Source organism: Dromaius novaehollandiae, chromosome 1, assembly GCF_036370855.1.
Source record: "Dromaius novaehollandiae isolate bDroNov1 chromosome 1, bDroNov1.hap1, whole genome shotgun sequence".
NCBI lineage: Eukaryota > Metazoa > Chordata > Aves > Casuariiformes > Dromaiidae > Dromaius > Dromaius novaehollandiae.
In genome coordinates, this window is record NC_088098.1 from 218,721,711 (window position 1) to 218,736,676 (window position 14,966).

Here is a 14,966-nt window from a genome sequence, read left to right on the forward strand (position 1 = left end):
ATTTATCTCCTGATTTGTTAGAGAAAAGGCATTTCATCAGTACACATTTATATAGGCATCTGAAACACTCAGTATTTTTAGTCAAAAAAAAAAAGGAAAGAAAGAAAAAAACCCACTATCTGAAGGAAATGATCACTCTCCACAAAACTGTGGACTACACTGGCCTTCATTTTAAATGATCAAAATCCAGGTGTTGAGATGAGCAAGCTATGAAACTTTGCTACGATGAGCGGACTGAATGCTCCCACCTTTTTGCTGTTGCCTGTCTGTCTCCCTGGTGGCAGTAACAACTCTGACACTTCCTTCACTATTAGAGAAGCCTATTAACTTGAATTGCTCTGGTTCTTCCTGGAATTTGATTTCTGGCGCTTGCCAGGGTTCGGGATTTGTCCCAGGACCGGCTTGCAGCATTTACAGCATGTTTAAATGTTGTTGTTCCTCCTCTGATGGTGTTCATAATGTGGGGGTGATTCACCAGACCCAGAGCTATTGCTTGCAGCATTTGCAGAGTTCCCAGCATTTCCCAGGCTCCGCAGACGGAAGGCGAACCATGCAATCAGCACTGGTGCTTCCACTGCGAGGATCTGCAAGCCCTGCTCAATCTGCAAACAAGCCTGCATGGCCTTTGGGTTAGACATTGCTGCTAGCATTTCAGGGCTCTGGATCTGCTGGAAGAAATCTGGCACCCTCTGCATGACGTCCTGGTGCTGCTGCGTGACCTCGGTGGACGGCACCGGTGGGGCTGCCAGCTGGGATCTCTGCAGCAACAGCAGCGTCATCCACTTTGTGTAGAAGGCACACAAGTTTACAATTAGCTGGAGGGATTCTGTGACCTGGTGGAGCATGCTCTGAACACCTCCTCTGTTGGGGGTCTCAGCTCCCACCCCAGAGCCAAAGCTGGGCGATAAGGAGCTTTGCCCAAGCAGGTGGGTGGTGCTGCTGGTGACACTATGGTCAAGGTCGGCAGAGATGCTACCGGTACATACGCTGGTGGCACTCTGGGAAGGAGAAGGAGACCCTGAATGGTCCCTAGTATCATTACAGGAGGGGTGACTTCTCCTGCCCGTCCTCTCCAGGGATCGATTTCTCACTAAGGAAGCAAAGGAGTTGTTTCCAAATTGCTCATGTGTTGCATTCAACAGTGTGTCCTGGCTCTCTGTGCCCACACACATCAATGTGTTGTCGCGTCCTGGGACATTTTCAAGATTGCTCACTGCTCGGTCTTGACTCCTTATTTCCCGCAACATATCTGAGTTCCTGACGATGTCCAGCATCTCCTTCATGACATTCGTGTTGTTAAGGATGTGGCTGATCTCTGGGATTTGCTGTGCCAGCTGCTGCATCTGTGGGTTGGCCATGATGAGCTGCCTCATCAGGTCGGGGTTGGAAAGCATGCTCTGGGCAACCAGACTCTCCAACGCCTGCGCCATGACCACTGAGGTGGGCATGCACCGCAGCTGGGTCTCCTGCTCCGTGCTTTGGGCACTCATGTTTGAGTTGCTGGGGCTCCTCTCAGCCAAGACAAATGTGCTGTTAGAGGTGGAGGAGGCTCTGGGTGGCACCGGGGAGGAGCAGGCACTCGCAGGAGGGCTCCCTGCAGGGAACAACTCTTCCTGGGATCGCCTTGGCTTTCTGATAACAAGGTAGACGGTGACACCATCGTGAATCCCGAGTTGCCTGAGTGTGTCCTGGTCTTTTAAAATCCTCCCAAAGAATACCAGCACCAACTGGCTGGTCTGGCAGTCAAAGTGCTTGGAGACGACTCCCTTGAACAGCTTGATGGTGATGTTTTCTGGTACCACAAACTCCTTCTTCACCTTGGGCGTCTTCACTGTGAACTGGATGATGCAGGGGTTGGCAGCAATGACTGAGGACTTTGCTGTTCTTTCTCCACTCTCAACCATGGTCAGCACAGTGCTTGTATTTTGTGGAGTGATATTCTTATTGGTACTATTATTATTTCTACTGTTTTTGCTGCTGTGCTTTCAGGTATAGAGGAGTGGGAGATGAGAGGTGGAAACTGACCTGCCCCTCTGAAATGCCTAACTCTATTCCCAGACCATCCCTACCAGCTCCCTTGCTCCTATGTCCATGCCGCTGGATTCCTCATTGCCTTCCCCCTCCTGCTGCCCCTTTCCTCTGGGCTGCAGTCTGCTGGACTGTGACATCATCAGTGACATCTTTGCAAGCAGCCACAGCATCCGTGTCACCTCTCCATCCCCCCATGCTTACATGGACAGAGATGTAACGATCAGAAGGGTTTCGCACTCTGGCTGGGCTCCACTTTTGCCCCTGCATCAGCCTGAACATGTCCAACAGCATTCTCTGTGCATGGTCAGGATCGGTCAGGAGAGGACAGATCCTCTGCTCTGCTCCTGCTCTCCTCTGCACCTGTGTAAGATGGGGACTTTCCTGGTCCGTGGGGTCCTGGTTGTCTTCATCCACACACAGCCAAGTGCACAGGTTCCCTGAAGCAAGGACTGTGTCTCCTCTTACTGCCTGAGAGGTTTCCATCAGAGACCTTGGGATGCCCAAGGAGACAATTCAGTAACAGTTTCTCACCCCATCTCCTAAGGTGGATGGGGCTGCCCCAGTTCCCGCAATGAAGAGGCTTGTGACAACTCCACCTCAGAGGGCTGTTGCTCTTAATCTCATTGCCATTAAGGCCTTTCGCCCTGGGGTGGGGGACAGTCTATCCAGAAGAGCTGCAGGCTGCCGGCATAGAACTATCTTGGTGATCACTGAGTCTGTATATCTGTACATGCCATATACTTAAAGGACCCCCAGGAGAACATTACAAAGATGAAGCAGAACTTAAGTAAGAGGTGCCATCTGTGAAGTGAAGGAGTCCTCCCGCAGGAGTCAGTCCTGCTTTCCATGAGCTAAACCCAGAGTAATGCCTGGTCTCAACTGCACTTTGCCTCCTCCTTCAGTGCTATCACCACAAGCAATGTCGAAGGGGATATGGAAGAGAGAAGGTGATAGGGAACAGGTAGAACAGGCACTGTCATTGCCAGCCAGTCTCATCACCAAGCACTGGAGATGCTATGTCTTGCCTCAAAGTGCCAGCAGCATCTATCCTTGCTTAGAAGAGCCCTCCCAAAGAGAACGGGCAGGGGCATCGCAGAAATATCACCCATTTCAAAAATGCACATACATAGAGCTAGAGGACAAAATAGATGTGCATACTACCTCTCAGCCCCACACTGTTCTGGAAGTCAAAGATTTCTCTTGGAAACCAACTCTGTACCCCATAACTTCCGTACTGCACATGGTCATATTGTCTAGATTGGGTGTAGTCAGTGTTGGAAAATCTACTGCTGCCCTCCTGAGTTTCTCACAGCAGTTAATCATTCCCACTGTTCAAAATAGGCTTTTATTTCTAATTAGAATATGTCTGAGTTCATTTTCCATCCATTCAAATTCATCCTTCTCAAGGGCATTACAATGATCCTTAGCATCAGATGCTTCCTCCTGAGACTTCCACCCTGCAACAAAGACGCCTCTTCAGCTTTTTAAGAATTATTGTGTTTTGCACCCTTTGTAGACTGAGCATTTTCTCCTGCACTTGAATAATATGTCTGTTCTGTTTCACTCCTCTCTAAATTTTCTTACTATCTTTTAAAAATATCAACCGCAAACTAGAAGGCAGTATTGCAGCATAATTCTCACCATGAGCAATCTTCTCACTCTGCTCCCGCTCTCTGCCCTGCATGACTCACATTAACCTACTCATCCCTAGCAATTCATTTTAAGGCTAAAACAGGCTGTGGGTTAGTATGGGCCCCAAACAGGTCAGTCAGGCCCATCCCTCCTGAGCCCAGCAATGGGTATTTTTTAGAAATCCTTACTCCAGAATGTCTTTAGTCACATGTACTTTATTCCCTGACCTTGTGTTGTGCAAGGCAGAGCCCCCTCTGCGGCACAACACAACCTTGGAGAGGCTGCATTAAAACACAGCCACGAATTGCCAGGGTAGAGGTTCCAGACTGCTGCATTCACCCATGCCTGCGGCTGAGCGTGTCAGCCGCTGAGGAGTCGGGTTTGGGAGCAAGGAGAAAGTTGCAAAGACTTGGCATGTACATGAGGGAGAAGTCACTCCTGGCAGGTCGAAATGTGGAGCAGGAGGAATGGAGATAAACTGCAGCACTGTGCGCTCTCTGCATTTACCTGCTGCTAAGGGAGGGCTTACCGCTGCCCGCTTCTACCTTCTCCTGGGGCAGTGCATTTTTGACGGACTGTGCCACTGATCACCTGTTGGATTTTTCTTCTACGTTTATTAGCCAGCAGTTTCACATTTTGTACTTGTCACTCCTGCAGCTTTTTAGATGAAATGTCATCCAGATTAATCTGTAAGCACAGCATATGTTAGTAACTAACTGCATGTACAGCATTTATGGATACGTATATAGGAAGTCATTGCACAAATGCAAACATTAAAACTTCCAAAAACCCTATCGAAAACAAACCCAGAGGTGAATTAAACTGACAGGAAAAGCTGCAAGTCAGAAAGAGGTTGTGGTTCTGTGTTGCACTGCGGCCATGGTGTCTTGGGCAAAGCAGTAGTAAACCACAGCAGATCAGCAACTGCCAGCATGGACAGAAAGAGATACGTGTGATCATGGAGGCTGTTCTCTGTGACGATGATGAATAGCAGCATGGAATTCCCAAGGAGAGCGACTACGTACATGAGGGTAAAGGGGACGGGGACCCGGAGGTGAGACTCCTCTCTGCCAGGGATGCCCATCAGGACATAGGTGATGGGAACAAGGCAGTGTGATTGTCAGCTGACATGACAGCCTATTCCTTGCACTTTCTTCACAGTTTCCAGTAACTGAAAAGAAGGAACAAAACAAGCTTTAATGTTACAGGGCTTGAATACATGTGCTCACAGACACTGCCAGAAGATCTAATGGGTGACAACTGTTCACAGAATCACAAGATCATGGAGCATGGCAGGCTGGAAGGGACCCCAGGAGATCTCTGGTCCAACCTCCTGCTCAAGGCTGGGAGAGCTCTGAGGTCGTCCAGGTCACTCAGGGCTTTATCCAGTTGGGTCTTGGACAGCTCCAAGAATGGGAGCTGCACAGCCTCTCTGGACGACTTGTTCCTGTTACTGGACTGTGGTTGTAAATCAGTCAGCCCCACACAACTATGAATTAGCTTTCACTCCAAACCCGCAGGAGGTGGATGCAGTTGGGGGCTGCACCAGGTTTTATCCTCCTCTTTGATTCTGAACATGGAGAGGCTGTTTTCCCTTTTCTGTTCTACCTTCCTGACTCTGGCATAATCCATCTCTCATTAAATAGGCCCTGGCTCTCCTAATAGGTCCCAGAGTGACTACAAAGGCCTGTTTCATAGCAGATCTCTGTTTGCAATGACAGTCTGTAATGCCCTGTTTTAGTTGCTGCCTGACACAATAAATCTGGATTCCCATCCAGATGTGAACACCCAGGTTAACCTTGCCTGGTTAAAAGTGGTTCCACCACAAAGCCCAGTGCATGATCCTTCCCCCATGCTCCTCTGCAATGCTCTGCACACATCTGTTTCTGCAGCTTTGGGCTGACATCCTCTAGGGTTTTTTCTGTGTGCCTTTGAGGACAAAGTGTGTCTCCTATATAGGAAACAACAGCAAGGGTTTTGGAGAACCTGGGTGGATCAGGTAGCTTGGACTCAAAACACCCCAAAAAATGCATCAAACTTCTTGTGCATAGACAAGAACGGTGGGAGGTTGAGGCTAAAACCCAAGGAAGAGCCTTGGCAGGGCTCAGTTCAACATGAAGATGCCTATGTTTAGGTGCCTCTCTGCAAGCAACTGAGCACCCACTATATTTGGGGCACACCTTAGGGTATCGGCAGCATCCGCATGGAGCTGTCAGGAGCAATGTGTCCTTCTGCAGTGGCAGCTGGAGGGTGGGTGGGATCCCTGAGGACATCTCAAAGGGCAGCAGACACCCAAGCAAGGGCAGCTGAAGCGGTCCCGGGTCAATGCAGTTGGTAGAGCCTGGAGGGCGATTTCCCTGGCCGAGCATGGGAGCCTGCTCCAGCTGAGCTGAGTCACTCTCTGGGAAAGAAAGCTGGGTCAGGTTCAAACCCTATTTAACAGTCATGGAGCGTGGTGCACTCAGCCGTGACACAGGCTTCCTTCCTGCCACAGCAGGTATAATTTCAGTTTCAACCCTTCCACAGATAAAATATCTTTCTAAAAGCTCAGAAACTTGCTCACTCAATGCAAGCAGCTCACCAGTTTCCCAGCCCAGCTGCAAATGAGAGATTTCGGCAGGTAATCCTCAGGTGGGGATGTGTAGGTGCTGGGGAATCTGCACTCACAGAAGACAAGAGACAGAGATATTTACAGAGCTTTTCTGTGAATGCCAGGGGATCCTGAGCCACAAGAGAGCTCATTTTGCTTCCCTCTATTCCCCCACCACCACCTATCTCAGAACACAAGACCTGATAAGAAGAAGAAACTGAAAGTCAAGCGTCGCTTGAGGAGCACCCACCAAACTGCTCCTTCCCTGGGACACCTGAGTTTCTCTAGTCGCTTCTGCTCGGACACAGCCCCAGTTCTCTGGGTACAGCCTGTATCCCTCATTCCTTAGGAGTATGACTTTGCATTCATCTCTATTAAATTAGCTGTATAACAGCCCTGTCCATCTTAACAGTATGGTTATGTTGGTCTTTGCGTCAGCTGAAAATCTTATTAGCAATGATTTCATACTTGCTTCTACACAACCGATAACAATCACATATAGTATCAGACCCTGTGTCCAATCACTGCTGAATCTACCCAGAAATATACTGAAAACTAGCTCTCAGTGCTGAGCTATTGCTGAATTAACATTTTGCAATTAGCCAATCTGTATGTACTCTGTTAACATCTGCTTTACTTATAATGAGATGTATTCTTTTCTATCAGAATACTGTGAAAATAAAACATCGTTATACTTGTATTCAGACTTCAGGTAATGTTATCACCCAAAAGTGGAAGCCATCAGAAAATTAAATGACATGATTCTATGGAAATAAAACACTAAAAATAAGTATTGACTGTCATTAAGTACATTCTTTCCTTTTAACACTTTATTGATCAAGTCTCATATTCACTTTTCCATTATTTTATCTGGAGCTGATGTCAAACTAAGCAGTTTCAAATTTCTCTGATAATCCCATTTGCTCCTTTTCGATATTAGCCTTAGCACATGACAGAAAGTGCTTTTTTTTTTAGGGCTTTTTTTCTAACATGCCAGTGATCACTGAATTCATCTATCCAAAAAAACGTTCCTGTCTGGTCCATTTTGCTAGCTCCCCATTGTCTTTCAGTCACTTTCCTCTTTTCAAAGCTTCATTTCTCCCCCACCTTGCCTGTAGGCAAGGTCCTCTTCTCGCCCACTGCCCACCTGCCTATGTCCTTATGCCCGAGCCCCCCAGCAAGAGCAGGCGAGCCACTCGCTCCCGGATCTGCCTCGTTCTCACCCCGTACACGATGGGGTTTAGCATGGGCGGCACAACGACGTAGAGGTTGGCCAGGGAGATGAGGACGTGCCGAGGAACGCGCTGGCCGAACCGGTGTGCTAGGAAGGAGAAGAAGGCCGGGATGTAAAACATGGCGATGACGCAGAGGTGGGAGCCGCAGGTGTGCAGAGCCTTGGGGGAGGCACGCAGGGATGGCAGCCCCCGGAGGGACCTCAGGATCAGCGCGTAGGAGACGGCGATGGAGATGGCATCCAAGCCGGCCGAGAGGAAGCCAGCGGTTACCCCATACCAGATGTTGACGGTGATGTCGGCGCAGGCCAGCCGGGCCACGCCGATGTGCTCGCAGTAGGTATGTGGCATGACGTTGTGTCCGCAGTACGGCAGCCGCTTGGGGAGGAAAATGGCAGGGAACATGATGCAGAAACTCCTAATTAAAGCCACTGCACCAACTTTTGCAATAGCAGAGCGCGTCAGGGTGGCCGAGTACCGCAGGGGGTCACAAATGGCAATGTACCGATCGAAGGCCATTGCCAGTAAAATGGCCGACTCTGCCACAAAAATGAAATAGACGGAGAACATCTGTGCCAGGCAGCCGCTGAAAGAGATCTTCGTGGAGACAGACCAGAGGACACTGAGGGTTTTGGGCACGGTGGCAGTGGATAACAGCAGGTCGCACACTGCCAGCATGCACAAGAGGATGTACATGGGCTCATGGAGGCTTTGGTCCTTCGCGATGGTGACCAGCAGGACGGAGTTTCCTAAAAGGGCAACAGTGTACATCAGACAGAATGGGATGGAGATCCAGACGTGAGACTTCTCCATGCCAGGTATGCCGACCAGGATGAAGACTGCCGGGTGTGAGCTTGAGTGGTTGGGCGCTGACATCATTCAATGCAATGCTTTAAGTCTTTTCTCAGTTGCAGGAGCTGTGTGAAATGATAAAAGAATGGCTCTAAGAGCAGCTGAACTGTACCCAGGGTACCATATCAGCCAAAGGGGAACCGAGCTCTTAATTAGCGTTGCTCACAGCTGAGATACTTAAACTTCTGAACCAGATTTTTCTCTGGAAGTGTTAAATGTTGGGCAATTTGCTCACTCAGGGTTCCCTCCCCCTATTCAGGTCCCTTCATCTGATCTTGCTCGTATCACTTCTGCTCTTTAGTTCTTTGATATAAGGAGAATCTTCTGCCTGAAACTGCAGGGAACTACAGCAAAATATACAAGAGATTCATTCTTGAAACAGTGATCACATGAATGCTCCTCAGGGTGACATTTTGGATGTGATCATCATCTATGCTGTGACTAAGAAATCTTCAGGAGATATTTTGCGAAGAATTCTCTTCTCTCCCACACCTGCCACAAACAAAGTGTGAGCATTGTTCATCCTGCTCTGGGATCTTATTTGAAGAACACCTAGCGTTAATGAATCACAGCAATCTGAAAGCCACTGGAAATCAGGACACAGGAGCCTCGTTCAATCCTGTCCTTCCTGGGACTTTATCTCCCCATATCAGCCCCCAATAAAGGTCTGTGTCTGTAACCCTGTGCTAGGGCTCACTCCCCTGAGAGTAAGAAATGTGAAAGGCAGGGAGAATCCTATTTCATCCCCAAAAGGGCTGAGGAACAGAAGACTCTGCTTTTCTTCCAGCTGCAGTGGTAGCTCTACTTTGTAAGAACCCCAGACAGCAATGTCCGATCACCCAGGTACCTGGAGAAATTCTTATGTGGGATGTGAGAAGAGATAAAATTAAAAGCCACCAGCCACAAGGCATTACCAAAATGCCCGGGATGTAAAGGGGGTTTTATAGTGCCATGAGCAGTAGCCAGCTTTGCGTCAGGGGCTGCCACCTTATGTAATATGTCCACACAGCATAAATCAAAGCTCCAAGCTGCTGTTGGATTGCCAGGTGAGATTAAGCCAGTACTGCTCATAAAGTAAGAAAACCTCTGAACTCCCTGACACCAGTGACTGCAGTTTTAAAGGATATGGAAAATTTACAGGCATATTTCTGTGCTAGCTCATACATAGTGCACTTGTATTAGCAGGTCACAAGTCCATCCTCAGAGGTGAATTCCTCTACATCAACTAGGTCTGCAGGAGCTGAGCAGGTAGACTGTCCTCTCACTTTCCCTCAAGAAATACATTATCCAGTCCCCTCCCTCACACTCTCATGCCAGGATTTTGAGATTATGCAGCCAAATATGACACCAGGGAATGGTACCCACCTCTGGCAGTGATATGGCACAGTAAAACTCACATGGACCACTGGCATTACCCCACCTCTCTATTCAGTCTCCGTCTCACCAAACTCTATGGAAACGACAGAGGCTTGAGCCCAGTTGTCTCACCAGCCTCCCGTGCCAGGCAATGGGCTCTGCTGTGACTGTGCCTGAGCTGGGGAGGTTTTATACTGTGTCCTGAGCATGCCGAGAGGGAGTGCAGGGCACTTACATCTGTGCCTCTAGCCCTGACGCAGGCAGCAAAGAGTTTATTTACCAGTCTATTTTTCTGGGTTATTCCCTACTGCAGTGCTAATTGGGTGGGGATTGCAGGAGCTCTGCAGACCCTCAGGGGTGCCCAGAGCAGACAGGTAATCACAGATGCTCTGCAGGAGGGGTGTCCCATAGCTATCTCATTGAATCCTCCTCAGTCATCACACCCCAACTTTACACACCAGTAACTTCTGCAAGATTCAGTGCCTAGTCCTGGCGTTCGGAGGGGTTTCCAAGGCTGTACAGATGAGCCAGCATGGAGCAAGAAGAGACTTGCCAATCAGATGTGAGTCATCGTTGCCCCTAGACTGGAAGGGCTTTGTGGTCAGGATCTGTTTTAGCTTTTTGTGAACCATGATGGAGAGGAATTTGGAAGCTCAGAGATGGACATCAGTAGACATTCCTGCTGTAAACCTTTTAGATGATTTTGTCCTCATTTTGCATTTTAGAAAAGAGTAATGGATTTGTTTTGTCCATTGAACTACTCTTTCTCCTCTAGAAACCAACGGAGACCCTGAGAGGACTGCATATTGGGGCCCAAGGAGCTGCGATCAGCCAGCTTCCCAACTACTATGGACCTTTGGGAGAGTTTTGGGAACCAGCAGGGATCTCTAATACATCGAAGCAGAGCAGTCAGTCAATGACTCTGTCCTCGCTGCTGAGTAACTATCTCAATTTAGGCAGGACGGCTTGCAAGGATGTGCTGTTTGTTATCTGCCTCTTATGAGGTACCCTGGGAACTTTTATTAATTAACTAACATTTGCTAAGATATTATGATGATGGAGGCAAGATGAAGTAAAATCATTAAGCTTTGCTACTATAATTTATTATCCACACAGCTCTGCAGATGAAGAACAGTTAATAAAGGACCATTGTTTGCAGACAGCAATAAAAATGAATGGAAATATGGTGCTTTAACTTGAAACACTTAAGGCTTTGTACACACTGAAAGCTATGCTTATCTCCATCTCTATTCAGTAAAGCATTCAAATACAGTTTTAGAGCACTTCTTCAAAATGTGCTTAAAGCCTGACTCAGCACAAACCTGAAGCATGGTCTTAACTTCAGATACATACTTGACTCCTCAATGCATATAAACATGAAAAGCCTGCCCACACATTTATTGAAAACAAAGGTCTGCTTCTTCCAGGGACTCCATGGGCTTTGGCTCGTGTCCCACAGCTTTCGAGCTCTTACATACAATGCATGGACGCTGTAAAACTTCTCCTGTGAAAATCCCTTCCTTCTCCCCAGGAAAAGGTCCTTGCAATCCAAACGTGCTTACAAACAGCCTACCATACCAACTGAGCTAAAAAAAGACAAGGAGGTCTTTAGAAATAAGTGAAATGCAAAGTGCAGAAGTTCTGGTTTCACAGCTCATATGAGTTATTAAGCTAACAATTTAACCATGTTAGAAATATAAATCTTCCTGATCAGCTGGCTAATATCCCATTATGCATGCCCCTTTGGACAATAATTGCTGAGCTAGTGATTCATTGACTCAGGGACACTTTGCTCTACCTGTGAGGTTTGTGCTGTGACCCAGCTGCCACATTCATCCAGAGAGCAGAACAGTGCCAGGGCTGGGGTTTTAAAACTGTTTGCTCACTTTTGTAAAACTGTTCCTGGAAATCCAGGGAAGTGGAATGATCCCTAAAATGAACTCACTCAGTACACGTGACCACAAATCTCATCTCCACCAAGCTGGCCACTACGTTACCGGTGAAAATGTGGGTGCCTCCAAGGATGCCTTACCCGTGAGAGAGTTTCCACTGCGCTCAGCAGGACTATTCGCTAAAGTACAGCTACTCCCACCTTAAATGCCAGCAGGTCATGAGCTCAGTAATAGTCTCATCATTCGGATGACAAGACCTAGCACGCAGACCAGTACTGTCATGTTATCACTATTCTCTTCCCTGACCATTTTCCATCATTTATACTTGGTTTGGAAGCTCTCTGCAGCCAGGTCCATTGTTCTGGTTTGCATTTGTACAGCACTGGGCACAACAGGGTCCCACCTCCCCCTGGTTCTGTGGTAATGATGGTTCAAGTCCACTCCTGGTGTCTATAACAGGGGGCCTTCTCAGGACTATACTCAAATTTCTGCCCCCTCTGAGCATATGCACTAACTTCAGCAACATTGCTGTTGTGCTTAGAGTTAGGCTTGTGCTAAAGTGCCTAACTGGGGAAGGGCGAAGGAGGAGAAGCAGTAAAGAAGGCAGGAGGAATAACCATGTGAGTTAAACTGCCATAGCAGAGACACCACTAAACAAAATTGTTTTTTGATATTGACAAATTGTGATGTCAGGTCAATTGTTATTAGAGCTGGTCAAAAAGCTTTCACAAAAAACTCTTCAACAGCAGGTCACTTTGTCAATGTGTTCTTGTTGTCAGGCAGGGCTGGAGGAGACCATCGGAACGAGCAAAACAAGTCTCTTGCCGTCATGGGCTGTCTAGCATTTCACCACTGTCTTAAAATCTGCTATAACCCTGTGACAGCTACTGGGAGGCTATTCCAGGTCCTCCATGCCCTGAAGACCTTAAAGTGTCTAATTTCAGCCCAAATGTATTCATGTTCTGCCTATACTTATTTGCTCTCATGACACATTTTCTGTAAAGCAGCCTCATCTCCCATCAGAAATGAATGATTGGTCTGTAGAAATACTCTTTCTTTTTGCTAAAAAAAAAAGAAAAAAGAAACACTCACGCAAGTATTTTGGGGACATTAAAAAAATCCAGGAATACAAGCAGCATTTTTAGCCAGCTCTGCTATCATCACTGCTATACAAACAGCTTTTGATCAGCAGACTTTCATTTCCACTGTGATTGTCATGGCGTTCCCACCTTTGATGAAACCAGAAAAAAAAAAAAAAGAAGAAAAAAAGCAAAGTGTTGAAAGATTTAAGAACTTTTTAATCTGAAGTCATGAATCTCTTGCTTTTCCTTTTGGCATTACAACAGTTGCTGAGATGATAAGAGCAGAGTAGGATTTTGGTCACTCCATTTGTATCATCTCCAATCAGCTGGTGAACCAGCTTGGTGCAGGAGAGCACTCGTTGCGCCCGGTCTCAGTTAGGGGTCTGGTGCTGTTGCATCTGCACCTGCTGGCTCTGAGCTCCTGAAGCGGGGCAGGAGATCTTGCAGAGCCCGGAGATGGGGAGCCCTGTCCCCCCTGCATCGCTGAGGCTCACCAGCCCCTCCAAAAGGCATACGAGCTGCGGTGTCACTCCTGCTTCTGCTGCCAGTTTCTGCAGCGTCTGCAGGACCTGAACCAGAACTTGCATTCCTTGGGAGCCCGGTTTTGTACCTGGCGCCTCTGAGGTCCAGACTTGCTGTTGTGGCTGCCTTTGAGGAGTCTTCCCCACCGCTGGGGCATTCTGAAGCTGCTTTGCAGCAGTGTCAGGTTGCTGGCTTGGCAAGTGCCCTCTGCCCCTCCCACTAAGGGAAAATAGGATGTCCTGCAAAATCTGCTTGATGATCTGCTCCAAGAGCCTTCTTACAGCTACGAGCATGACTACACTAGACCCTTCTTCAGGTCTCACAGCTAACCCAGGGCCAGCACATCCTGGGGTCCTCAGAACATTGCTGACATTGCTGTGGGAGTTGGGCTGCAGAGGATGAGCCTTTAGAAAGGGCTCCCTAATTTCTGCATTCAAAACACTTTGGTTGCTGTCTCTGGAAGAGCAGCTTCTGAAAGGAGCAAAGAGTTGGCCTCCTGGCTGCTTCAGGGTGGCCCTCTGCCTCAAACCCTGGTTTTCAGCATTCCCTAGCTGCAAAGGGTTATCTCCACCCAAGAGGCTTCCTAGGCAGCTCTCCGTGTCTTTGGGGTTCCTCATTATTTCCCGCACAGTCACTGGACTCCTAGCAAGCTCCAGTATTAATGAATCTGGTGTGCTAAGAAAGTGGCTGATTTGGGGGATTTTCTGGATGGTTATCTGCTTCAGAGGGCTGTCTGTGCATAATTTCTGAATCAGCTCAGGGCTGGAAAGCATGCTCTCAATGAGGAGGTTTTCTAGGAGCTGGAACGTCATGTCGGTGGTGGATAACAGCTGACTCTGAAACTCAGGCAAGTGTACTGTGTTCAAGCCGATGCTGTTTAGAAGTCCCTGAAGGTCCTGTGCATTGAAGGCTGAGCTGCTCCTGGTCTCTGGCCCAGAGATGCCAATTCTCTCTGCTGGAATCTTGAAAGCCCCCTGGGAAGAGCTTGTTTGCCGGCCAAGATGGTCCTGGGATCCCCTTTGTGAATGGACAACCAGGTAGACGGTGGCTTCATCATGGATACCATACTCACTAAGGGTCTTGTGATCCTTCAAAATCCTGCCAGCGAAGACCAGCACAAGCTGGCTGATGGGAGATGAGAAACGCACAGACACCTCTCCTCTGAATTCCCTGATGCATCTGTTAACAGGCACCGCAAACTCCTCCTTCTGCTGGGGGGTCTTCACTGTTACCCTGACAGTTGGAGGGGCAGCAGCTCCAGGGACATCCATGCTTTGACCATCCTTGGGGAAATGATCCCTCAGGGAAGTACCACAGAGCTTTTCTTCCTGCAGAAGCAGGGGACAAAGGGTGGGAGGGCTGGGCACAACAATCCGGGCTTTTCACCTTCACTGCTCCGACTGCTCTAGACCCTGAAGTTTGGAGAGACCCAGCTGAGGGGAGACATCTCCATCCACATGCAGGAATATTAAAGCAAGTTGAGGCTCTGCTGGGGGCCAACGCTGCCCCTTCAACCTCGCCCTGTTCCAAGGACCTCTGTCATCATGTCCCTGCACTGTGACCTCACTGTTGATATCACAGCCTTGCAGTGGCACTGGGTTTGGCACCACTGGTTTCTCCAAACCCACTTCTCCAGCAACAGGAGAACTGCATTTCTCTATCAAAGACACAAACTCACAAGTGGATAAGGGAGGCGTGATGTGAACAACCCCCATATTTTCAAATGCTGCTGGTTTTACTAATGGCCCTTGTGAAGAACCCATCAGGGGTATTTTCT

At 48.3% G+C, this 14,966-nt stretch overlaps 2 protein-coding genes and 1 pseudogene across 2 annotated transcripts; all 3 read right to left on the reverse strand.

Moving 5' to 3' along the window:
• Window positions 1-207: 207 nt before the first annotated feature.
• LOC112993737 (ubiquilin-1-like) lies at window positions 208-1,904 on the reverse strand (annotated as a pseudogene).
• Window positions 1,905-7,404: 5,500 nt separating this feature from the next.
• On the reverse strand, window positions 7,405-8,364 carry LOC112993736 (olfactory receptor 52B2-like). Its single transcript, XM_026117616.2, has one exon. It carries the CDS (start codon window positions 8,362-8,364, stop codon window positions 7,405-7,407), a length of 960 nt encoding a protein of 319 aa, XP_025973401.2.
• A 4,674-nt stretch (window positions 8,365-13,038) lies between these two features.
• On the reverse strand, window positions 13,039-14,460 carry LOC112993735 (ubiquilin-1-like). Its single transcript, XM_026117615.2, has one exon. It carries the CDS (start codon window positions 14,458-14,460, stop codon window positions 13,039-13,041), a length of 1,422 nt encoding a protein of 473 aa, XP_025973400.2.
• Between the last annotated feature and the right edge of the window lie 506 nt (window positions 14,461-14,966).

Excerpts from the sequence above, each read along its gene's own strand:
- LOC112993735 (XM_026117615.2), bottom strand. The coding sequence starts at position 14,460 with ATGGATGTCCCTGGAGCTGCTGCCCCTCCAACTGTCAGGGTAACAGTG.
- LOC112993736 (XM_026117616.2), bottom strand. The coding sequence starts at position 8,364 with ATGATGTCAGCGCCCAACCACTCAAGCTCACACCCGGCAGTCTTCATC.